The sequence below is a fragment of the Momordica charantia genome, assembly GCF_013281855.1.
Source record: "Momordica charantia cultivar OHB3-1 chromosome 1 unlocalized genomic scaffold, Mcharantia_2.0 BLBB01000001.1, whole genome shotgun sequence".
Classification (NCBI taxonomy): domain Eukaryota; kingdom Viridiplantae; phylum Streptophyta; class Magnoliopsida; order Cucurbitales; family Cucurbitaceae; genus Momordica; species Momordica charantia.
In genome coordinates this window covers 17,894,750-17,921,751 of record NW_028275157.1, presented here as the reverse complement: position 1 = coordinate 17,921,751, position 27,002 = coordinate 17,894,750, and the positions used below count along the sequence as shown (strand labels likewise).

Below are 27,002 nucleotides of genomic sequence, written 5' to 3'. Positions count from 1 at the left end.
CAGAAAAATTGGCAACTTTTAAAATAATAAAAACCAAATTGAGTTCAAGTAAAATCGATAGAAACTAAAACAATGACTTTCCAGTTAATTTATTTGAACTCAACTACAATAATTACTCAGCAACCAGAGCATAGCTTTAGCAGATTACGGCATAATATGATGTTGAAAATTCGAATTCCCACTCCTATAAAAAAAAAAAAAATTGCTTGAGAAATTTAGTTTTTCATAATTAATATAGGAATCGGTTCTAGAGGGTCTAAAAGGAAGATGGCAAAGTCAAGGTCCATTTTAGTCTAACCATATTGACAAACCCCATTCCAAACTCAACATAAATAAATTAATAATAATAATAATAATTAAAAACAGCACAATTTAAAAATTGATTGATGACCAATTATCGTTCCAAAACTTAGCTGTTATGTTTAGGACGTCTCCCTACAATAATCCTAAGGTCATCTAAAGCATTTATAGTTTGAACAAGTCACTAATCTTTCAATCCATGTAAATCTCCTCGAATAGTATACATTTTAACCAATTAAACTATACTTAAATTGACATCTTTCAATCTACTTCTACAACCTTTAATTTAATTTTTATTCATGTTGGTATTCTTTTTATACTTCCAGTCAACTCTATCCAAACTTTTTTTTTTAATTAAAGGTAGAAATCGAACTCACAACCTCTTAATTGGAGAAACCCTTGAGTTATACTCACTTGACCTACCATTGATGGATTAATATAACTATAATAAAAGAGCGATGTTTTTATGATTAGGGAAAAAAGTGCCCATTATGTTTTTTTCTTTTCACTTTATCTCTCTTTTATTTTGTAAATAATAAAAATAGAAAGCTATCTTTAAAAAATTATACTTGATAATTATAACCAAAAAAGTGAAAATATAATTTGATAATAATATAGGTTTATCATTAAACAATCTCTAATGTTCTGATAACAAAAAACAAAATGTAGTTTATTAAATATGTTTGATTTTTGTTTTTCAGAAAATAGAAAAGCAAAAAAAAAAAAAAAGGAAAAAAAGTGGCGTACAAGGAAAGAAGGGGAAAACAAAGCAATGAAACAAAATAATCTACCACCACCCAGCATGTTGCATACAAGACGACATTAGAAATTTTATATTTCTCTACAGATCTTTAAATTGCCAGACCAATAATTAACAAACTCTCCATTAACTTAGAAAAGCCCTTTACTCAAATAAATAGTTAGGGCTTTCTTTTTTCGCTTGTTCGTCAAGCTTTCGAGCATCTCTTCATCATTTTGTTCTTAAAAGACCAATGAAACAGCAACTTTTTTTTCTAATTCTAATCTAGCATTTTTTATTTTAAAAGAACAAGAAAGACCCAAGAACAACAATTACCTATACTCCAATAAAACAGCAGGCATCTTCACAGTTGACCTTCCTTCGCTCACCTCAAGATTTGCAAAATGACACAAGAACCAATTCTCATATGCACTTAATCATACAAATACAGATAGACTTCTACAACCCCATTTTCACAAGTTACTACATTTTTAAATCCATCAGTTATACATACCTCAATCAGAATCAGACGACGATTGGGAATGTGGATTTAGGGCCAAAACCATTTTCGAAACCGATTCTCCCATGTCTTCTAGTTCCTCTCTTCCAAACCCCCAATTCCTAAGCAATGAGGCTGCCGATGATCCTTGTGCAGTTCCATGTCTGAGAAGATTTGTCAATCTTCTCTCTAGAAATGGCAGGATAGCCTTGCTGGATCGTAGCCGAGCTGCCATGGGGATGGAATGTACATCAAGGGATCCCCTTGATGAAGCACCAGAGATTGGAGTGGCCAACAGTTCACCATGTTGGCCAACCAGGTTGCCAAAGATTGAAGGAAAAGGCAACGGTATTGGCAGAGGACATTGAGTTGCTGATAGATGGCAGAGCATTGGCCTTTCTGTTGAACCTTCATAGGCAGCACAAATTTGATCCTTTAATTCGGGGACTGAAGCCCGATCCCCTCCTGAAAGAAGTAAAATCGAGTTAGAACGAGAAAACTCCAACATGTTTATTTATTTTCCTTCAAAACAGAACTTCTAAACATGATAGTTTGAAGGCACATCTTCAACAACAGAATTAGTGTATCTTGACATGGTGATTATTTAATGTAATACCTAATCCAAACACTCCGTGTACAGTCATGGATTCCAATGCCAGCGGATCTTCTGCATCCTCTGCTACCTCCGGGGTCAACGGCTGCAAATTTCCCAACAACGGTTGATCCAAATGTTTTCCTGTATTACAGATTGCAGAAGCCTGTGACTGATGATGAAAAGTTCTTTTTTGCAAGTAAAAGAAAATGGAAGAGTATATACCACAAAGAGAGGGTGCTGGCATTGCAACATCCAAAATGGCCACCATATTTTGCCTACCTTGCCCGGATAACATCCGTACCATGTCATTAATATGAACTGCACCAGAAACATAGCATGAATCTGCGGTTGGTCCATGGGCTTCCATTCGTAAAGGAAGACCAATGGAGTGTAAAGCAGCAGCATATACAGCACTACAGTGGTAAGGCTTTTGGTCGTCAATGCAGAGATGCGTGATAGCTTTGCCTTGATATTTGTTACAATGATGATCAATATTGTATCAAAAATATACGAAAAAGAAATATTTGGGTAGAACATTCAATATTTTAAGAGGAGAAAACCTCTATCAAGACAGAAAAAAATAAAACTTTTACATTTATCATCCAAAGAAAGGAGCAACTACTCATGATCGATATCTTGACAATGAAAGAGAAAAAGGAATTGTATCCGAAGCAATCTCGAAACTCCAAGCAGCCATGCGATGTCACATAGAAAATACAAAGACAATAATATAAGAAAAATTTCCAGAAAATTGGCACATACTTCTACTCAAACTTGGCAAACCAACTGGCACAAAGAGCTGACAGAAAGATGATAGTCTTGCAAACGAAACTGCATCATGAAGATTTCTAGAAACTGTCTGCCTCTTATTTTCACGTTGCATGCTATAAGAACCAGGACTTCGAACACTATAAAGTAAAACTGGGGTGTTTGAATATTCATCTGCAACATTCTCGAGAAAATCCCCAGCTATTGCAGAAAACCCCCCTGAGTTGTCGACTATGAACTGAAAACCCTATAAGGATAAAGACAAGACCATTACTAAAACAGGAAGAAGAGTACAACCACCAACCTAAATCAAGTTTTGTATTAAAGGATCCAGAATATTGGGTATTAAGGCTTGCCTACAATAAAGACCTATGGCATAGGAAGTTTCCACTACAGGATAGAAAATGAATAAAAATGAAGGCCCCATTTGATAACCATATCATTTTTACTTTTCTATTTTAAAAATTTATGCTTTGCTTCCTCACAATTTAGTAGGTGTGTTTTCACATTACATTACATATAAGTAGTATTTACAAGCTAAATTTTCAAAAATAAAAAGCAAAAGATAAAATGGTTATCAAATGAGGTTGATGCGATTCAATGTTCTATCTGACCATGAAATTAATAAATATGATACAGCAGTGCAATTTTCAAACGTCTCAGTTCAAGTAATGGAAAATCCGAACCCCACCCCCTATACTGCCACCAAAAAAAGATATGATAGTGATGAAGACAAAAGGGACACTCATGATTTTGCTAAGAGCAATGGCTCCCTCAACTAGAATGTCCATTTCATTCCAAATAGTTATAACTTATATCATCGCAAAGAAAAGGAATCTAAAGTATCTACATACTATATCATTCATTCAAATTCATCCTAAATAGTGCCCAAAATTTTGAAACTTTAAATGTTCTAGGAGATTCCACACCTTTAATACAACAATCCACCAGGATGTAAAATTTGCACACATCGCAATCATGCAGAAAAAAGAAAGGATCGCATTCCCTTGGTGAGGTCAAGAAATAAAAGCTTTTAACAAAACAAAGAGATGGTGCATCCTATTCATAAGACCCGATGCCAGTATGGGGGAAAGGAAAGTTTGGGGTGCTGGGAAATCTGAAGAAGAAAATTAAGTGACTATTTGGTACATTTCATTTAAAATTAATTCTAATAACACGTACTTGGATATGGTCACATTCCTCCACAAAAAAACGAAGCCTTTCATCGATATCTTCACGTTGCGAACTCCAAGAAAAAGATTCTTTTCCAATTCCATAATTGTCGAACTCCTGAACATCCACCCACAATCCATTTAACTGATATAAACTTTGAGGATGATAGTGAACCTTTGAGAAGTCTGTCCAAAAGGTGACATCTTTTTCTAGACATTCAACTATATCTTTGTCCTGAATTTCTATTCTAGAAGTAGCCTGTTCACTATTTTTTCCATTCATTGAGTTCTCCTGCTCTTCTTCAGATAAACTTTGCAAGAACAAATTTTTCTTAAGCGGCTCAGTATTATGAGTCGAAACATTACCACGCCTGCAAAATATAAAATACATATTCAATTTCTTCAAGCACCATAAATATATTTCAATACTACACTTCAAAATTAGATCATGATAATGAAGCTTTCAATACATGAAGTTTACAAACCAGATGGTGCATAGCTTGATCAAAGAAACAAAATTTAACCTAGATCATTATGATATACATCTATAAATAACTAAGTATTAAGACTAAATCTAGGAAATTTTACACAGTATCCAAAGTTCATTGCCTCATTGCAATACTGGAAATAATAAGAAGTCAATTCATAAAGTAAGCATATTCTTAAAAGTCTGCACTTTTCTTCTTACATAAACACATATGCATCTATCAACACGCTGATACCAGCCTAAGAGCAATGTAAAGCCATTAATCTAGGAACTTCTGAAGCAAGCTAGAGAAATCAATTGAGAACAATTATCTCCCATATATCTTATGAATGTAAGTGGAACAAAATGGGAATACACATATGCATGCACATTAATGGATTATAGTGACGGATTTCTTGAAATATGAGGAATAAAAATCTCTAATATTGATAATCTCACCATGTAATGACATCTGACGGTGTATATGCATCGTCATTATATAGAGTGCCACGTGCACTAACAGATCCTAAGCCTCCTGCATGTTATAACTCAATCAATTTATGTAAAGAAGAGAATCCATTTTCATTCTCTAAAGACAAGAAGAGTAATACAAACTTAAATGAAGCAAGAATAATTATAAAAACAAAATATCTTGCCACAGCCAAAAATGAATATTCAGCAATCATAACACATCATGAGCTGAAGAATGCAAAAGCAAGTAATTTATGTAATGGAGAACCAGGAGGATGGTTAGCAACTCAAAAGTTGTATTAGCATCATTAGACCTCTCTAATACCTAGGAGTAAATAAATCACATAAAAGTTACTCATAAGCATTGATTACAGAAAGATACCTTTGAAGCCAACTGAAACTAGACGTGGCGTATATGTAAGTACACCCTGCAAATTATTCAGAAGAAAAGATGAAACAGAAGGACAAAATACAGAATATTAGCTCCATTAGTGAAGAAAGTTACTCAAGATAGAAAAAACCTAGCAAAAACAATCCAAATATGCATCAACTCAATGCGTGTAGTTGGTTGGGACAATACCATCATCTGCTCCATGATTAAGAAGCAAGCATGAATAATTATAGATAATGTAAACATAGAAATAATATTCAGTTACATTAACTGGAAGGATGGGGGTTACCACATTGTGTGTTGATTAGTAAGGTTACTATAGTGTGAGATGTGAAGTGAAAATCCTATAACTTTCTTCATTTACAACATAATGTCAAATATTCCACCTGTTGTGTCTCACCAGAACGGTAGAGTACGTCCATGTTAAGATGTTGATTCTTAAACACAGCATCTCCAAGAGGGTCCGCAGCCAGGCCAATCAACTCATCCTTCCATAAAGATCGAAGTAAATTTTAGCTTCGCATGAACAAATTTCGCATAAATTCTAAATAAGCAACTTAAAATTCCAATGCTTGGGAATCATTCAAGTAACAACACTTGAAGAAGAAGCTATGCTCAATACTTGGGAATTCAAATTACCAGTATCAATCCAACCAATATACCGGAGAAAAAAAAAAGACATCAGAACAGAGTAATCGCAATACACACGTATTAGAAGAGAATATGGTGGTACAGGGAGGGCTCTACCTGAAAGTTCCAGAAATGAGAACCAACGAAGTTCGCAAATTCTCCAACTTGAATAGTCACGATTTCCCTCATAGTTCCTGCCACAAACCCCATAAACTAAAACAGATAATTGGGCGAAAAGGAAAAAACCCCATATCTGAAGACTCTTGTAAGACTGATATAATGACAGAACAAGTTGTGAAGAGAAGAAATGAAGCTGAAGTTTTCTCACCTCCGAGCCCGGAGTGAATTTATCACCAAATTTTCAAGCTGTAATAAGAATGAGTGAGTGTGAGATGACGATAGAAGAGGAGAGAGCGGCTGGAGCTAGCGAGAATCGAGGGCGGGTACTTTGAATAAGCAATTGACCCAATTTTTGGTAATCTCCGCACCAACACAACCTAATTTCGACTCTGCTTACTATGCGTCAGCGTAAGAAACATAACCCTAAAACAATATTTTCCGTTAATACCTAAAAAAAATTAGGACACGATAGGACAGTGATAAGGACACGAACATGTTGGGATACTTTTTTTTAAATATTTTTTTAAGATATATAATATAGGTAAATTTAACACAAAAAATACTAAATATACTGAACTTCATAAATATGATTTCAATAATCTTATTTTTGGATTTATACCATTTCAATATGTATAATTAAATTTATAAAACAAGAAGAAAAAAAAAAGAATAAATAAAGACTAAGGACAGAAACAAAACGCACCAACAAAAAAATATGTTTTACTCAAAGTTGTGAAAAAAAGAAAAAAAAGAAAGGAACGTTAAAGAGAATTGTTTTTAGTATATGAAAATTAAAGAAAAACAGAGGGTTAGAAAAAAAAAGTTATGTTATTAGAGTTTACTTAGGAAGAAAAAAAGAAAACAGAGGTAGGGGCGGCGTAGGCGTCGGCGACGACAGCAATGGCGAGCGACGGCGTCGGCATCGGAATAGGCGGCAAAAAAGGCGTGCAGAGGCGTCGGCTTCATGGAGTGGGTGGTGTGTTTTGTTTTCGTGGATGGGTATTAGGTTTTTTATCATTTATTAATTTTTTTTAATATAGTCTACTTAGAGAATATAACTATATAAAAGAATTCAAAGGTACAAAATTTACCCTTTAATCATAAAATAATCTCATTTACTCATAAATAATTTATCTTTATATCTTTTTTATTTACACTCAAATATTAATAGATTTATGAAATTCAAAATGGTTTAGTTGGTAGGTAAGAATTTAAATCCCGATGATTTAAACTTCCCAAAATTAAAAAAATACCCAAATAATCTCACCCAAATCCAAAAAATCTTTTCTTTCTTCCTTGAGCCGACAGTTCCAAAAAATCCTCTTTCCGTTTCTTAATCCCACCCAAATTCCTTCTACAAACGTTTCTTCTTCTACCACATTCTCGAGTCGTTTCTTCCCCAACCTCCATTTTTTCCGTTCGTTTGCTGCATTCACTCGCCCGTAGCAGCCCATTGTGTGAAGGCTCCTTAGTTACGGATACTTTTGAACCATCTGTATTCGTCGTGTGCTCGTCGGCCACCTGTCAACCTTCTCACCATTTATAATAAAATGAATGTTTGTTTTGTGTTCGATTTCGCCTTTACTCCGTTCAAAAGTATTAGTTGATTTCACAATGGTATATTTTTAATACCCGTATATATTATCAATGTTGTTTTGAACAATATTCCCTCTATTTTGTACTGGTTTTTGTTTTCCTCTATATTTTTTTTACGGTGTAACCCTTTAGATTAATTATTTTGGTACCGATTAACTTATTCTTGTAGGGTGCCTCAGATTGTATATATGAAGATGTAATAAGAAATTCTCATGTAGAATATTTTGGTCAATTCTCGAGGTATATTTGATAGAGTCTTTTGAACTTTGTTTGTTACTTGAGGTATATTTCATATGCAATAGTAAAAGATTATATTCGGATAATAAAATATAGATAGTATCTTATACGCATAATGGAGATGAGCAAAAGTTGAAAACATAAACTCAAATATCCAATTAGTATAGAAGGAATAGGTAAAGAGATTTGCTTTCACCGCTGTTAAAACTTCATAATTTTTCAGATATAGAACTTGTGAGGATCACTAAGGTCATTAATGCTGTTATAATGAATCTTCTATCTTCCTAAAACTCCCATGATCCTAGTAAGCCCTCCATGAGGATAATAGTTAGACTATCGAACTAATTGGCTGATTGATTTAATCATAAAAACATCAATGAAAATGTTTATGGAAACTTATTAGAGTGAAGTGGAAAAACCTTTTTCTACTTTTGAATATCATATAGATATATTTTATATTTATATTATAGGTTTATCTTGTAATTGTATTTGATTGCATTTTCTATGTTAATGTCACCAAATAAGTTTATATCCGGATGTATTTTATTTCTATAATTTCCTTATCCAACTAACAAAATATTGTATCTTTTTGTAATTAATATTGGTAAATCTAGGTTGTAATTAATATTGCAAAATTTTGAGAATAAATCGTGATAAGAAAATTTAGGGGTGAATTAAGGGATTACGGTTGAAAATTAGTATGGGTCTACAATAATTAAATGATTAGGTTTACAATCTCAGAATTTAAATCTTTTAGATTCCAAAAAATAAAACAACTATAATAAATATAAATGTAAGTAAACTTTGAAAAACTTTAGATATTTGTGAAAATAAGTTTCTAAAACAGCGTAGATTAACTTTTTTTTTTTTAATTAGTAATGGGCATTGGGCCTTTTATTTGGACCCAGAAAACCCACAAAATTGTCATCTCCGTGACACGTGTCAAGCGTATCCATGTCAGACATGTGTCTGATACTCCATACTTCACCAAAAATGTGTGTCGGCATTTCCTAGTATATAATTTTCAATTTTTATAGATTATATGAATTATAACTCAATTTTATGTTTCGGTTTAAAAAAAAAATTCCAAACTTTAATTAAATTTAAAAAAAATATAAATGACATAAAAAAAATTAATTGAAAATTTATTAAAAAAAGAAAAACTCCAGATTGTATGTTTAACAATTCTAGATTTAACTAACTTCACCATGCGATCTGAATGCCTACTAAGGAATAATTTTAGTTTTTTAGGTTTTGGACTTACACTCTCACTTCTAAGTTTGAGTGAGAGAATCAACTAGCATGGCTTGTTATATTTTTTGAGTCCATGGTTGAACTAAGGTTGGCCATGGTTGTTTTGATCTCCTATTAATATCCATACGATTCTTGTAGAAATAAAAACCATGTAAATTTTTAAAAAATAAAACTTGAATACATCATTAATCAGGACAAAAAAATCATTAAAGCTACTATTATTAGTAGTGTTCCATTGTTGGGTTTAATTACTAATTAAGTGTAGTCTATAACATGATTGTGTTGTAACTTACTAAATGAAAACGTTGGACATAAATTTGAAACAGGTTTGAATACTACTTCGAAAACAAATATTGGACTAAAAAAAAGGGATAAAACCAAGTTCGTCCAAGCACATAAAACAAAAAAAGGTTAAAAATACTTATGTTCCTTGTACTTTGGCTAAAGTAACAATTTAGTCCATGATCTTTAATTTGTAACGATTGTACTCTCAAATTGATAACAATTTAATCTTCAAATTTGAATATGTAATAATTTAGTCCCTGTAATTTAAAGTTTATAATGATTTAGTCTTCATCGTAAATTTTTTCTCTTTTCTTGTTAAGTTTCCTATATCTATAGATTGATAAACCAACGAAGGACCAAGTATATTTATAAATATTAAATATTAAATTGTTATAGTACAAAACTTGATACTTAATTTTAATAAAATTTTTCATGATAGAGACTAAATTGTTACAAATTTTAATATAGAGAATAAATCGTTACAAATTAAAGTTTATGAATTAAATCGTTAATTTAATGAAAATATAAAAGCTAAATTGTTAGCTTAGTAAAAGTCCCATAATCAAATGTATCTTATAACTTGACTATTCAAAGTTGAAGAAATCCGAAGCTTCAAGACTTTGTCATTAGATGCAATAAATCCGAAGTCGGAGGACTATTCAAAGTTCCCCCTAACATTAGTCAAATTTTTGCTTCATTGAAACACCTTAATTTGTCGTGTTTTAATTTTGACATTTATACAAAATAATTGATTAAGACCAAGGTCCTAATCGTTGTTATTAACTTAACTCACTCAACTTTATCATCCATGTTATTAGCCTATTGATTGAGTTTATGAAATCTATTTCTTACATTAAAGCTGGAAAAGTGATGATATAGTGTAATTGGATTACCTTGAAATATAAGGCTTTAATTTCTATGCTGTGATGAAGGTTTTTAAAAATATCAATCTTGTTAGAAATGTCAAGGCTTTAATTTCGTCAAAATTAATATCAATGGGATATCAATAAGATATCAATGTCAAGATATAAAAATAGAAAATTCATAAAAAAAAAAAAATTATTTAACAAATAAGCATTTTACCATTTTTAAATAAGCTAAGGAGGATTAATATTAATATTATGTCATATTAGTGATATTTTGTTGATATTTATATATGAACATGTCAACAGATATTTAACTTCCCAGCCGCGATAACGAGTATTAACACTTTATTTTTCAACTTATGAATCCCTTATAATCTCAATATTTACGAGAGCTTTGCTAGTTAAATATTACCCCAAATAATTTACTAGCTAAATAATGGGCAATTTATTGTTGTTAATAAATTTAATGTTTATCATCCTATTCAACTATATATTTCTATAAACTCGTAATATGATGGTAAAATTAGAACATTTGAATGGTATGTTTTGGTATATGACTTTGAAAATAATAAATAAGAAATATCGTTAAGGATGGAGATAATTTTGGAAGTATTATTCAAACCCAATTGAAAAAAGAACAGTAATTTGAAACGCACAGCATTACATGAAGCTTGCAGTTAAGTTGTGTTGTGTTGCTCCACTCCGTTTGTAGTGTATGTGATGATGCTGTATTCCATTAACAATTATTTGTGGGGGAGAAGATGGCAGCCACGTGCTGGGCAGGTGCTGATCATCCACCACGTGCCTAAGTTGATAACATGGTGAGAATCCACGTGAGAAGCAGCTTCTCTTATCATCTTCTCTTCAATTCTCACACACCCGTCACCTTCAGATGGTGCCCTTCTGTCACTCCCACTCCCACTCCCACTCCCATCTCTCTCTCTCTACTTTTAAATTCTTATCTTACCACTCAAAATATGTAAAAAGGTATACAACAACTTTGGCTTTTCTCTTTCTTTTGTTTGTACGACATCTCGGGTGGTGGGATTTGAACCGAACTCACTACGTTTTTATTGGATATAGGTACTTTAACACATTAAACCGTGTACCTTCATCTTTGCATACAAGAACTTCTTGAAACTTAACTATGCATTTAAAGGTGTACTTAAAAAAATGTGACAATGACATCGGGAGAAAAACAAAACAAGCATGGGTTTTATAAACAAAACATAAAAAGTGAAATTGTTATCCAACGATACAAATAAAATGAAAATTAATTTCCTCATCACACAAACATTAAATGGTGTAAGATACTCGATTGAAGTTCATTTTAATCACGCAATTTCGAAGTATCTTTTTATGGAAACAGAACAAGTGTCATTGTGAATCAAATGACTTTTTTCATCCGTTACGTAGATTAGAACGTTATTCATCCATTTGGCGTCCCAGACGAAAATTTTAGTGCACTTCATATCAAATAGATATTATTGAATAGTAGTTTTGACGAGAGATATGAAACTCCATCCTAAATTGTATGGTAATAAAACACAAAAAATATATCATAAATTTCTCAATCCATTTTTAAATATTAGTACTTCCATAGTTCCATATTCATTTTGTTTATCTTTTTGAAAGCTTTATACCATCCACGGCCAACAAACAAAAAGGCACAATTTTCCATTAGTTCTCAATCATGAAAGTAGCCCAGTTTCACTCTTTGAAGTAAAAGAAGGATCAAATAGCACATTGAGAATATTTTGATGCCATACATTATTTGTATTGTTTTTTCTTTTTTGAGTTCACAGTCAAGAAAATGAATCGAAAAAGTACTAAAATTTATGATTTTGATCTTGAATTTTTTTAGTTAGACTCAATAAAGAACTTATAGAACATATAATTAAATGGGAAGCAAACCAAAAATGGTAGCTGGATCAAGAAGAACCGCATTTGAGACAGAAGATTGTGATATATCCTGTTGTTATTTCCTACGATACAATGCATTGATCAGAGGCCATTACGCCGATCTCCACCAACATTTTTTTTTTCTCTCATAGAGGGAAAGATCAGTAAAAGTAACATCCTCATCATCCAATACTACTACACATCAAAAACCAAAAAAAAAAAAAAAAAAACCTTTGTCGAGTTACAATTATACCTTATTTTGTGTCTACAAAATCAGAAATTCAGATCCCCCCATTTCGCATTCTCTGCAAAACTTGTCGGACAGGAAAATTTCTTCATCAATCTCCCTGTTTCTGCTGCAGCCTCCCTTTCCAACTGTGGCCGTCCGATTTCGCATCTTCTTCCCCTTCCATACTCTCTCCTTCGGTTATGGACAGAGCCTTTCCGGACCCACCGCCGTGGAGTGGCCCGTCTGGGGAGCCGGCGTGTGCCACGCTCGCCGTCTTTGAGTGCTGCTCTCCGCCGTGTCGTTCTTCCGGTGGGGTCAGTTTTCGGACGTGAAGCCTGTATTTCTGTACAACCGTTTCTCAGATGTCAGAAAAATTAAAATGAGGAGGATTCTGAAAGAGACCCAGAAAATTAAAATTGTGTTTGTTCTTAATCCTCACTTGTAGATGGCTTTTCACTTCGTCGTTCGTCAGCCCATCCACTTGCATCAATTCCCTTATCTGTTTCGGCGTCGCCACTACAAATTGAAATGTAATCAATTAAAAAAAAAGTATTTAATCAGATTTACAATAAGGATAAATTGTAAACGTTTGGAAAACCTTGAGATCCGCCGAGTCGGTGCAGCGCGTCGACGAAGCGCCGGTGGAGCTCCGGCGACCAGCATCGTCTTTGTTTCCTTATGGTCTGTTGCTGCTGCGACAGTTTCGTCTGTGCCTTAATTTGCGCTGCCGGCGAAGACAAGCCAGGAACGGCGGCTCTGGCGCCCCTGCCACTGTTCTTGACTGTCAAATTAACAGGGAAGGGATCAGAGATTGGAGTCATTAGAGTAAGTTTTGGGACTTCAGAAAACGCCCCATCTTCCTTCCTTTTCACGAAATTGGATTGATCTTTGAACAATTCGAATTCTCTTCGTCTTTTTGCACAATCCCAATGTTCGATTGGGTTCTGCGGCACAGACCGATCGTCTTCCTCACCATTCTGAAATTACCACCCAATTCCACTAATTTAAATCTAATCCCCAGAAAACCCACAAATCAAAAAGCGGAATAAAATTAAAAAAAAAAAATTCTAAAAAAGTTACCAAGTTGGTATCCGATTTGGGGTTTTGCTTTTCGTCGTCGAAATCAAAGTTGGTATTCCACAACTGAGCGGAACTCAACCACTTCTTCTTCCTCTCGCTTTCCCCGTCGTCGGATTCATCGGAACTTCCTTTCAATGGTATAAACTCTTCAATCACCGGGGGCTGATCCTTCAACTGTAACGTCTCCTCTTTCAATCTCAAAACAGCTGCAAACCCACGAATCGAAACATCAGAAAATCCGAAACCCATGTTGTAAAAATCCCAAAAGAACAACAAAATCAGAGAATTGAGACCCACCATCTTGCAAGAGAAGAACACAGAGAGGAAGCTCCCGTTTGAAGGCGTCGATTTTCTTCATTTCGTCCTCCAATCTGTTGACATAATCGTCGAGCTTGGAGCGCTTGGTGAAGGAATCAGAGATGGACGAAACTTCGAGGAGAATCTCAGGTATGGTTTTGGGTACGAAGTCCAAGGACAAAACTAAACTGAGTTCCATAATTCACTTAATTAGTGTGAGTGTGAATTGTGCGTGTGTTTTTCTCCTCTATCATTTGCTATAGAGAAAACAGAGAATGGGTCAGAGAAACAAAGAGGGGGGGCGTGTATTTATAAACAGCGCAGATTCAGGACGCCAAGATTCGATGGGTTGCGGTGCGAAATCGGGTCGTCGCATCTGGAACAATAACTCGGCGACTCGGACAAATTAAATCGAATCGGCCTGGTCGAGTTGCCGAGTCTGGTGGTGCTGTGCTGGAATCTTAGGATTCCACACATCGTAGTCATGATGCGGCGAATTGTTTACTATTCTTCTTTTTTTTTTTTTTAGATTACTGTGAGAAATAAAAATTAATGTGTCTCTTTTTCAGATTTCGAAAAAAAAAAAAAAAAACCGACTAGATTCTTCGGTGGGTGGGTGCGCCAGGGGAGGAATCGTGGGCCGAAAGCAACGCTGTCTTTGACCTACGCGTAATTTTGGCTACAACTCCAGGGCAATTTCGACATTCAGCCTTTGCAATTACCTTTTCTTTTCTTTTTTATTTTTTCGCAAATGTTTGCAGTTACCTTTCGAACCCCCCTTGCATTTTCACCACGCAAATAGTAGTTAGAAAAAATAAAGGCTCCTTTTTAAATTGAATGGCAAATATGAAATAAAATTAAATTAAAAAAAATGATGGCACTTATATAACTTTGTTTATAAGCCTTGTAAACATGGCTTTATAAGTAAAACTTAAGTAATCAAAGAAAAAAAAAATACGTAAAAGTTTGTGTAGTGCACAAAGAGCAACCAAAAATTTCCATAGGGAGGAGAAGCTTTGCATTTTATTTTATATATATATAAACTTTCAATTATGAAATTTTACCAAGGTTAATTAGAGGGAGAATTTTAAAATGTTTGAATGTAATTTTCTTAATTTAAAATGAACATATACTCTCCTCCTTCCTCCTCATTCTGCCATAGTGTTGAATACAATTTTAATCAAAAAATTTAGACTTAAAAAGAGAAATCTAAAAATACAATATATAACATTTGAATGATATATATTAATTGAATAATAAATTATTGTCAAAGCGAGCATAGTTCAACAATAATCGAAACATATTACTAACTAATAGGTCGTGAGTTCGATCCTCCACTCCACATGTTGTAATAAAAAAATTGAATAATAAATTATCTCTATAAAGAAATGATGATGCATGATAACGAGGGTTGTATTTGTCATTATTTTAATGAATGATTTAATGGATAAAATTCAATTTAATTTCATATAATTTTAGATTTATTTCATTTGGGTCCATATTTTGAATTTTGGACCTAACAAAAAAAAAAAAAAAGAACCAATCTAATTTTGGTATGTGTGTTAATGTATTTACATTGAATATCTATATGAGCTTTCTCTATTTATTTACTTTTACCAATTACCAGTATTCAAAGCTAGTATTCAAAGCTAGTATCAGGAAGATAATCAATCCCACCCAATATTTGACTAGTCTTGAAAAAGATTTGCAAGACTAGTAATAGATGTTTTCTTTTTTATCTACTAAAGATAAATTTGATTTTTTGAAAAATTCTAAAATTATTTTAAAGTAATTTTTGAAGTATTATAGTTGGTAGGTGATTTTTGATGAGGAGATATTTTTCGGATCGGCAATAAATCGATTCATATATGACAAGGAATGCCAGCTAAATTCCTGAAGTAAAGCAACCCTAATGGCTAATTGTTTGTTCATCAATGTGATGATGGGTCTTCTGGTCAATTCTCCAACATTGTTGCTTTCATGCCCTTCTCTACATTGATGGCAACGACCCTTGGGTAGGGTCGATATAATTTTTAATTTTTAGTTTTTTTTTCCTTATTCTTTATTTATTTTTCTTCATCACATTACTTAACTAAGAGAAATTAGAACTAATTTGAAAAAAAAAAGTTATTTATTAGATATGACGTATGTTATAAGTCCCAATCTCTATTTTAAAGTACAAATAAATACCCTATTTCAACCTCTGTGAAAGAAATAGATTCCTCAGAATAATCTCTCTATTTATTATATAATTTTAGACGATTTTTTCCTAATTTAAATTCATAAAAATTATAACAAGTATAAAGTTATATATATATATATATATATATATATTGGGATTATTTCGTGTCACGTTGCTATTTTTTTTTTCAACGGACGTGTCACGTTGCTATTAATTCTATACTATATGAGCATCCAAATTTTATGTTGATTTTATTAGAATCTACCATTTTCAAGCATCAACAACATCTGAGCATCCAAATTAACCAGATATTTGTTTTATAAATTATAGGGTATTAGATTCTTAGGACATACAACAAAACATTTTACAATTTTACCCTTCAACAGTCAGTATTTATCTCCCTATTACTCAACCATCAATTTGGTCACATCGCTAAAGTTAATCAAGTTTATATTTAAAATACAAGTAAAAAAAATCTCAGTAAAAGACAAACCAAATTGATAAATAAAATGAAAAATAAAGAATTATACAAATCAAATCAAATCCACAAATAGATGAAATATTCTTCTCTCGCCCGAGTTTAAAATAGATAAACAAAATTTAGAGAGAACGTAAATAGATAATCGTTAATTTAATAATTATTTAGGATTCTGCAACATTGTAATGGCCAAAAAATGAATGGTCCAAAATGGTTGGTTGATTCCACTATAGAGTTACTGAGTTTACAAAAAAGTATGGCTCAACATTTTGCGCCGTGAGAGAGAGAGAGAGATGGTCACATCGATTAAGATTTGGGCACGTGGAAGAGGATATTTTTAAACGGTGAGATTGCGAGTGGTGGTGCTTTGTTGCAGTTGTAAGGATCCAGTACGATCTGCCTTTTTCTGATTCGTATGAGATTCCTTCTCTCTGATGCTGACACGTGTCTTACAGATAATATTAAATCTGATTATTTGTTTTTTCGAAAAATAATTTGGAATGAAGATGAGGTATCTTGAGCATTCATTGGCTGTGGTTCCTCCCGCACAACAGATGGTAAAAGATGCCTCTTTTTTCTTTTATACTAAATAATCGTAACCATTCACTCTTCTCTAAACCAATCATCTTTTTTTCCTTTTTGTTTGGCTTTTATTCTTTAACGTTTTCGTTTCTTGTCCTCAAACTTTATTCAAATTTCGGGTAATAGAATGGATATGATATAAAAATAATAATAAGTTGTGTGACGTCGCACTTTTTTGATGGACTAGAAGTGTAGGCACTAATATATAACTAAATTTATTAATATTCATATGTTCTTTCTTAAAATTAATTGACAATAAGATGAGTAATCCGTTTATTATAAATTTTTGTCAGGTATCTTATATTCTCGATGTAGGATCATTAACATACTCTGATACATTTTTTGGGTTCGCCAATCTTAGTCGAATCTCGACTTTGGACCAGATACTCATTTGAGCGTTTTGAAATAAGTTTAATTTATATATGGATATCTCAACAAAATTTAATTAAAGCTTGAAGATTGAAATCATAAGCCCATATGAATCACATTTGAAAAAGTTTTTTAAATGCAAGTTCATGTAATCCATATAAAGTTTTTGTTGAATACAATATAAAAATTGATGGAAGATTACCAACACAGAACTGTTTGAAAAAATAAGCTAGAAAATAAATTAGAAGTATAATAATTAAGTTAAAAACATTTATTTTAAATTTCAAGATCGTTATTTTAGATATTAATTGAAAAAAATAAAAAAAAATAAAAAGTAATGGGAAAAGTGGGAAACTGTAGAGCTTGAGAATCTGAGAGAGAGCCCCATAATCCGTTGCTGTCTCATTAGCGAATCTCATATGAAAAATGAGTATGTTTTTACACCGTTCATTAAAAATTAATTTATACATACATTAATTATCGAGTATATTCTTCCATTTTCTAAAACCCTCTTTAGTAATACCCAAATTTTAATTTGGATCCTTTTCATTGGTTTTCTGTATAATTGATGACTAAAAAGATTCTCATATTTCATTTTATAGTGCAACCAGACAAAAAAAAAAAAAGGAATAATATGAATGGTTTTAGGAAGGGATTTTTCACCTAGTTTTAGAAAGGGATTTTTGTGGCAGATTTATACTTTCTAAATAAAATATTATTTTAACTAACCCTTCCGTTTTGATCTTGTAATTAAAATTTAAAAATTCTAGTCAACTTTTAATAACCGAAGAAAGTGAACTTGTTTGATGACACATTAATTTTTAATATATTTGAAAATCACTCTTTTTTAACATATAAATTTCAAAGTTTAGACAGGATTTTAAAGACATTTTTAGAAGTAAAAAGGTTAGTAAATAAACATAATTTTAAAAATAGAGAACGAAAAGTAAAATTGTTGTTACAGGCTTGTAATCTTCCAGAATTTCCTTTTGTTTTCAATATTTTTGTTTAGAATTTAAAGGTTTTCATAAAAGTATAAAAAAGAAAAAGGACAAGATAAAAATATTAGGTAATAATTACGCTTAAAATTTTTAAAAATAAAATCATTAATATAAAATAGGTCCAAGTGTATTTTATTTCTTGCAACATAAACTAGGGATCCTTTTTCTCATTTTTCTAATATTCTATTTTAAGGTGGTGGTGGGAGTTGATCAAGACATTATTTACCTTCCTAAAGATTACATATTTGAATCTTTATATCTTTATGAGACAAAAAAAAAAAATATATAAAATACTAATATATCTAAATTTAGTAAATTATCTATTAGCTATATATGATGAATCGTTAGGCTTTGTTTATAATAATACTTTCGGTAGAAAGAAAACCATGATTCTAATCAACATGTCATTTTTTTTTACCACTGGATGCATAGGAGGACTCGAACCTGAATCTTGGATGTCAATACCCAAGTCTCTTGCCACTGCGCCAACACCCGAGAGTATACAAAACATGTCATCTACAAACATGTTTTGGTAGGAGTCCCACCTTCCAAAGACTAAAAGGGTATCTATTAGCATATTAAAAAAATTTATAAAACGTCTAACTATTATAATTTTGCTACGTCATGGAGAAGTCAAATAAAGAATAGCTCTCAAAGGAATAAACACGTCCGAAAATGATTGATTTTAAGAATAGAAAAAATTGGTGCTGGTGATTGGGCGCTGGGATAGCATCTAATCTAGAACATGCTCGTTATCTAAATATGAGGGATCGGAGGCGTGAGAGTGAATAGTTTTTGTTTGTGAAGAGAAGAAGATGAGCAGAAAAATGATTCTGAAAGGATTGGGAAGCAATGGCTCTCCTATTACAACCAAAACCTTTTAAAGCCATTATGGCATGTGTGTTCAAATTTGGGTTTCTTATGACTACAAAGTATTTTGTACCATTGATGCCTGCCCCTTTTTTTTCTTCAAATCAATGGCTCTCACGGCTCAATGTGTGTGGATCGTGGATCCCACTCTCCATTCATTTGGATTTTGATGCACTTGTTCAAATCTTTGAACAAAATTTTGTGAGAGAGAGAGCCTAATGGGAGAACAAACCCTAGAATCTTGGCTGTGGGGTACAATCTCTGCCCATGTCCCTTATGCAAGTACAATATGTTTTGATTATAACACTTTGAGATGTACTTCCCCCCCTAATACTTTCAAATTAAAGGGGTAAAAGTGTCAATTTCTCCCAACTGAGGTCGATCTCGAATGGGATGAAGAATCTCGATTTAAGATATGAAATAAAGTTGGAACGGAACGAATGATTTTGTTTTTCTCAATAGAGTTTGGGACGAAGCGAAAATTTTGAAGATGTGGATTCAGAAATGACCCAACTAGTGGTTATTGTTTACTTATATTTTTTCATCACATATGCATATATAAGAATTACATAAGAATTGTATATTGATATTAAAATATTTAAACTAATAAGGAACGTATTACCTCGAATTAATATCAGTTTATAAAAGAAATCTTTGGTGTTCATCTCTGTCCACTCATAACAAAATTTTTTGTGGAGATAAGATTGTTTTAAGGGCTTCGAGTTATTTTTATCAATTTATCAATATATCAATATAATAATTGAATAAGTCCATGAAACTCACTAGTTTTTAATATTGGAAATAAATCCCAAGAAAAGGGGCAGGCAGAAGATCCTGCATGAAATCAAAAATTTTCTTTTTAAAAGAAAGATGACATGAATATTTAAGATTAACCAATGGGGTAATGTACTAATTTATGACTTTTTATCGTTCATCTTAAAAGTTGAAAAAGAAAAGACTAGTTTTACTCTTTAAAAAAAAAGTATCTACCCTTTGTTCATTCATGTTGAGAGCTTTGATTTTCTGACAATGGTCACATGTCTATGAAATTAATCATTTAAAATTACATTCTCATAAAACAAATGCACTGTAGACTGTATTTGTCAAAAAGACGATGAAATTCCCCTCTGTACATCTCACTATATATCTAGAAAGGAGGGAGAGAGAGATGGGAAGAACATGAAGTGCAGAAGCGCGCATTTAGAAAACCAATAATAACAATAACAATAATAATAATAAAAAGGAAACCCAAATAAACAAAGAAATTGGCAAAGGGGAATGCATTAATTAATATGGCATTAGTTGAACAAGATCCCTTTATTGAATTTAGAAAGGGCTGAGGCTTGATTTGGGGTGGGATAAATTAATATCCATTCCATTATGCTTAAAAATTAAGATGAATATTTATTTTTTCGATAACTCGGGACTCGGACCTTTATCGCCCGTACTCGAGAGCATCCACACTCACCTCAAAATCCAGACCCACTCAAAAGTTCAAATTTAAGACTTCTAAACTAGTGTTAAACCAGAGATCTCAAACCCTTACCAATGGAATTATCTTTTTGAACCAAAAATAAATAGATTAAGATGAATATGAATCTTATACTTATTTAAGTGGGTCCAATTGAAGTTTGAAATTTCGTTGAGTTATTATTATATTGTTTTCCTTCTAAAATTTGTGAAATATTCTTGTTGTTGGGAAAAAAAAACAATATTTTTTTCTTTTTAAGTTTGAATAATATGTAAGGGTGGGTATTGACTCGAAAAAATACGTCTTAACTACAGATATATATTTTAGTTAGTTGATAAGTTAGGTTCAAAATATGTTTTAATTAATTGAAACTATATAGAAATATATTTTAACTAATTGATGAGTTATCGGCATATTAGCAGCAGGCAAGATTAGTTGTGTGGGTGCTTATTTTATAGTTGTGTGTAGGGTGTATTTGTTTTTCTTGAATTAGGGCACATTTTATGAGATTGGACATTCTTTTGATTGTTTGATTTTGTGGTCGGAATTGATTGTTCTTAGTGTTTGGCATATTTGTAATTGATGTGGATTCAGAGGGGGTTTTGGACATTCCTTTAGTTTCATTTTAAGAATTATTTTAATTTAATCACAGCTTGTTGAGGGTTTTTGTTTTCCCTATAACACAATAAATGAGGATGAATACTTTAAAGAAATAAATAGTAACTGCTTAATTTGTTTAGGACAAAAATATGGTATTGGAGCATTTAAACTTATCAACTTATGGAAATGAGTAGATTTATGGATAACACCAAAGCTATTAGATAATCACTCTTTCTGAGTACACAAGTGTTAAACTAAAACACAATATTGTTAACATGTCGACATTTTCATCTTTCTATGAGTTCAACATTAACATAAGGAATAAATCGACATTTCCATAAGTTACGTAAAAAATTAACAATATGGAAAGTATTAATAAAATTTCACTAATATAGACATAATATTAATATTAATCTTTTTTAGGTTATTTAGAAATGGAAACGATTATTTGTTAATTTAAATTTTTTTCGAGATTTTTATTTTTATAACTTTTTGAGAAATATCTATCGACATCGACATCGATATCCTATTGATATTTCGATCGATATCGACATTTAAAATATTGGTTATCCTAAAAAAAATAAAAAAAAGGCATACGATGTGGGATGAGGATTGTAAGTAAGTGGGCAACAAAAGAAAACAAAATAAGACATGAACGTTTCGCCACATCTGGGTGTGGCCATTCCCATGTGCTCCAATAACTTCTATCTCTCTTACATTTTTCTAGTGCTCTCTGTCTCTCTTTCTTTTCTCCTTTGAAAAAGAAAAAAAATAAAAATAAAAATTTAACATTTTATTCTCTCTTTTTTTCTTTTGTGATAAATCTACGTGTTTCCCACTCCACATTTCTACGGCAAAGAAATAAAAGGGATCTTTTTTATTCATTTCTCTCCTCTGCTTTTTCTAACACCCATTTATCTTTGTTGACTAACTTCAGTTATCTAAATTTAATAATAATCCCTTTTTTAAATCTTTCTTATATATTCCTACTGTCACTCCTGCTTCCAAGCAGCAGCTCCCATTTTATATTATTATTATTTTTTTTTTGTCAAAAAATTTGTATGATGTTCGATTTGATCACCTTTTGGAAATTGGGAAGATGAATTAACAATGGATAAATGTCCCACGTTTGAAACTTTTACACAAATTATTCTCAAAGGGGTGAGACATGATGTGATGGTCATTTTTGAGCCGTTAAATATGTAAAGAGTGAGATTTATTTTATTTTATTGTTGACTAAGTTATTAAATTATGGTGGTCTTTTCAATTTTGATCACAATTTCAAGATAAAATCGTTTTAATTATATTAAAATTTAGGTTGGTGTCAATTGAGCCCCCTATAACTGTGGTTATAAAAGTTTCAATTTGGTTCCTATAGTGGAGTTAAAATTCACAAATCACCCTATTCTTACCGTGACAACAATTTATTTTATTTTATCCCGTAGCAATGAGTTGATGTTCTTTACTTCGCTAACTATGTTAGTTTACTATATTAGCATTTTGGGCTAAGTAAAAAGTAGAACAAAACAATGGATTTTTCGTGTAGGTAAAACAAACCTAACAGATGACTTGCAATCAATACAAAACTAAAACTAAGCTCAATTTATAAGGCTAACCAAAATTAAAACTTTTAAAATTATAGGGGCCAAATTGTCAAATTATACGACTAAATTGAAGTTCAAATCAAAGAGACCGTTTTTTTAGTACAACAAATGGGGTAGAAGATTTGAACTCATAACCTCTTAGTATGAGATAGATGCTAATTAGAGCTAAGCTCATGTTGGTCAAAGAGACCAAATTTGTAATTTAATCTTATTAAATTAAGAATATTGGTAGTAATAGTCCCTCTTAGACTATAGAGTATTTTTACAGTAGCCAATTTGAGCATGTAACAACTAACAGTAACATTCTAAAAAACAAAAAGAGTAGCTTGGATGGAAGATGGAACTTACCAATGGGCTAGATTTACAGAGCCCATTATTACAAACGAACCGCCACACATTGGCCCAAAATGAGACAACAGTGGGTTGTGCAGGCCCAACTTGGAATAGAAAGTAAATGATCATAAACTTAGTTTATTGATTAATTTAATGACTTCAAGATAAAAAATTTAGATGCAATAACAGAAACAGTTTTGTAGAGTCTAGTGAGAAACCGAATTAAACCAAATTGTGCAACAGAAGGAAACTACAGAAGTTATTGAAGATTTTGTTGAGAAACCAAAACACAGAGTATTTATTTGTAGAATTTGAAGACGACTTCCATTTTCTTTACAATATTTGCCTTACAAATTGTGGGTGAAGTTTCTATATATGCTAGGAAGATCTATACTTGTTCCATACTTAACAAATTACATAATAAACAAACAAATGTATTAGACCAAAGAATAGTTCATAATCGTAGCCAATCCAGGTTGGCTTCTTCCTCCTGTACTTTCACCTGTCTGGCAAGGCGGGGTGCACCCATTTTCAACCACTCTGCAATTTCTCTATCACACAAAAGCTTCAACTTTTTCAGATTTCGGATTGACAATGGCAACTCTCGAAAGCTCGAGCAGCGCCTCATGTCAAGCTTTTCTAAATGCTGCAACTCGCCAATCTTCTCTGGGAGCTTGGCAAGACCAAGACAGTTAGAGATATCAAGATGGACTAATTCCCGAAGCTTTGTCGTCGACTCGGGCAACTCTTCTAAATGAATGCAGGATCTAAGCCTCAGTTTTTTTAGATTAATCAGCTTTCCAAGATCTTGTGGCAAGGAAGATAATCCATGGCAATTTGTAATGCTCAATTTCTCCAAACTAACAATTTCACACAGCCCATTGGGGACTAAATTCAAATCACTGCAGAAGTTTATGGAAATCTCCAGCAAGCTTGGCAACAAATCCGAGATTTTGGTCGAAAGGTTCATGAAAGTTTGACCAAATTTGCACATAAAGAAGGATATTTTCTGCAGATTGATCAGTGGTTTCGGGTTTGGATTACCTAAAAAAAAAGGAATGGAAGTCCGCTCAAACCTGATTCGTTCAAGACTTGATAGGTAGTTGAGTGGTTGATTATCTTCACTTGTCATCTCAGTTAGAAAAGGTCCAAAATTTGTGATTACCAAAGCTTTTAATTTGTTCATTCTCTTGATGAAGCCAGGCAAGTTGTAAGCTTTTGACAGAAAATTAAGAATCAGAACCTCCACTTCAGGTGCTTCCATGTCAGGCCAACTTGATGAGAATCTCTCATCTGCAACATCCAACATCCCTTTGAGTTTGAAGTTGTGAAGAAAAGGAAAATAGAATATAACAGAGAGAGAGACCTGTGGTTATGGATATGAGGCGCGCATTGGCGGGATGCTTCTCTTGTTCTAACCACCATTTGGGAAGATCGTTTCCATTAATGTCCAAGATCAATCTCTTTCTTTGTTCTATGGGCTCCATATTCATCAAGTGGATACCCAAATCTCTAAGAATATCATGCTGAGTGAAAAAGTAGTCTTCGTAGTAGTCACCATCATATGCATATTTTCTGGTGATAACCCCACATAACAAATCACTTATATCAACAGTGGAAATTTCTTTTCCAGATTTGAGTATGAAGTAATTTGGTTTTCTAGGAAATGTGTGAGAAATATTTACCTCGTCGTAATAGAACTAACTAGACTCCGAGAGGAAAGTTCGTCGAGTGTGACCAATGCTTCAGTTTCATCTTGTTCATACAAGACTCTGCAAATATCAACGAAGGTAGAAGCAGCAATTCTCTTATCTTCAGGAAATGAACCTAAATCCATGAAACTCTCCTTGGTTACTGTCTTATCATCCAAGACATCCAAACTGCTTTGTAGGCATTCAAGAAGTTCTCTCTCAGAATCAAATATAGAGCCACCTCTAGACAAGTTCCTCCCTGTAACTTTCCAAACTGACGTCGGTCTGCGGGAAAGCGACCTTCCGATTACCTTTAGGGCAAGAGGGAGTCTCTTGCATCCTCCAATTATCTGAAATTCAATATCAAAGAAATCTTCAAACTTGCTGTGTAAAAGACACAGTACATATACATCTCATAAGCGAAAAAATGAAAGAGTTGAAAGATCAAGCTGACAAAAATGTTAAAACATAGCTATCAGATTAGAGAAAGATTGCCTTTTCTACAGTTTCTTCATCAGGGAACTTGGAATTTCCCTCCTCCAATGATGCTGAGCGATGAAAAAGCTTTATTGCATTCTCATGGTCCAAAGGTTCCAAATAATAAGACTCACTAAATCTTGGGAAAGAGAACTTTGAAGTGACCAAGATCTTGCAGCCAGGCATTTGGAAAAGCTTATCAAGAAGGTACTCTGATTCCGACCCGTTCCACACATCGTCCAAGACAATCAATACAGGATATTGACTAGTTTGCTTCAGCCATAGTTCTAAATAGCAAAATGCACGTTCATCATTTTGCAAATCAGGAAATTGAATGCCTCTGAGGCTTTCAATTATGTTTTTTAAGATGACCTTCAAGTCTGGTTTTCTTGGAACTGCAACAAACAAGATCTTCTCCTGGAATATATCTATCAAGATGCGAAATTAGAAATCTCCTGTAAGAGATTCGTGGTGGTAATTTGTAAGTTTTATCATGATTTCATTCCCCAAGCTCAACGAACCTTTTTTCAAAAGCATGATTTTGCTTACCTTTGACTTCTTTGTCGTGGCAGAACTTCAAGGCTAGAGTAGTTTTTCCACAGCCCCCAGGAGCTGTAACGACCAACATTTGGACCCCATTTCTGAGAAGTTTCACCTTCAACTCCTTAACTGGCTTCTCCAACCCAACAGTTTCTTCTCGCAATTCAGGAACCAGACATCGCGGCACAACCAAATCCACAGGCTTCCCCGACCCACCTCTGCCATCGTGTCTGCAAATAATCTCCATCATTTGGGTCATCATCTTCAAGTTCCTCTTCTGGTCTCTAGCCATTTGCAACAACAAAACGTCCATAAAGCTTCCAAGCGCAGAATCCAAGTCGCGAAGCTTTTGGGTGAAGAATGGTTTCTTCAGATAATTAAGTTTCCCCAATTTGACATCGCCGCACTGGAGAAGCAGGCGCTTCCCTTCATCCATTAAATCCCTCAATTTCTGAGTTTCTTCTTTTGGGTAATCGAGGAAATCATTGAGCTCATCAATCTGCTTCACCAAAGGGGATATAGCACTGAGCTTGGAAGTGATACCCTTAAGAACAGGATTGAAATTAAGGGCCCTTTCGCCCAAATCCAAGATGGCTTTGAGCAGCTCCCCAACTACAGCGCCCAAAGCAGCTCCGCCCACCAATTCCAGCGCCATTTTTCTTCGTCTGTTTCTAAAACTTTACCAATCTGAATCAGTTTTTGGAGCACTGGGGTTTCATCAAATCAATCTGGTTCTAGTTAGCATAGCTTAAAAGTATACGAAGAATTCGAATCTTGCGGAGCTTTCTGGAAGTGAAATGATTCGTCCAAATTAGAAATTTTCAAATGTTGTGTGGTGGGAAATGGGATCGTTGTCTCCATGTCTTGAAGCTAACCGCGTTGGCAAATGATCAGCAAGCATTTATTC

The 27,002-nt window shown here is 33.1% G+C and overlaps 3 protein-coding genes across 6 annotated transcripts; all 3 read right to left on the bottom strand.

Annotated features, from left to right (window-relative positions):
• Positions 1-1,355: 1,355 nt before the first annotated feature.
• On the bottom strand, positions 1,356-6,563 carry LOC111005896 (plasma membrane, autoregulation-binding site, misato segment II, myosin-like, tubulin/FtsZ protein). 4 transcript variants are annotated; one of them, XM_088127077.1, is made up of 10 exons: positions 6,360-6,563; positions 6,149-6,244; positions 5,788-5,889; positions 5,393-5,438; positions 4,999-5,074; positions 4,084-4,444; positions 2,896-3,148; positions 2,356-2,451; positions 2,155-2,274; positions 1,356-2,003 (listed from the first exon to the last, which is right to left on the bottom strand). In XM_088127077.1, exons 2-10 carry the CDS (start codon positions 6,239-6,241, stop codon positions 1,555-1,557), a joined length of 1,596 nt encoding a protein of 531 aa, XP_087983203.1. In that variant the 5' UTR covers positions 6,242-6,244; positions 6,360-6,563; the 3' UTR covers positions 1,356-1,554. The 4 variants fall into 4 exon arrangements, with proteins under 4 accessions (XP_087983203.1, XP_087983189.1, XP_022133258.1 ...); XM_088127063.1 differs by having other exon boundaries at positions 2,356-2,598; positions 6,360-6,561; XM_022277566.2 differs by having other exon boundaries at positions 2,356-2,598; positions 6,149-6,225; positions 6,360-6,561.
• Positions 6,564-12,316: 5,753 nt separating this feature from the next.
• LOC111005725 (transcription factor HHO5) lies at positions 12,317-14,198 on the bottom strand. Its single transcript, XM_088118637.1, has 5 exons — positions 13,898-14,198; positions 13,601-13,806; positions 13,119-13,497; positions 12,960-13,036; positions 12,317-12,863 (listed from the first exon to the last, which is right to left on the bottom strand). The coding sequence occupies exons 1-5, from the start codon at positions 14,094-14,096 to the stop codon at positions 12,630-12,632; spliced, it is 1,095 nt and encodes a 364-aa protein (XP_087974763.1). The 5' UTR covers positions 14,097-14,198; the 3' UTR covers positions 12,317-12,629.
• Positions 14,199-23,656: 9,458 nt separating this feature from the next.
• LOC111005953 (putative disease resistance protein At5g66900) lies at positions 23,657-27,002 on the bottom strand. The gene is made up of 5 exons (XM_022277665.2): positions 26,105-27,002; positions 25,574-25,983; positions 25,073-25,428; positions 24,754-24,962; positions 23,657-24,680 (listed from the first exon to the last, which is right to left on the bottom strand). The coding sequence occupies exons 1-5, from the start codon at positions 26,748-26,750 to the stop codon at positions 23,842-23,844; spliced, it is 2,460 nt and encodes an 819-aa protein (XP_022133357.1). The 5' UTR covers positions 26,751-27,002; the 3' UTR covers positions 23,657-23,841.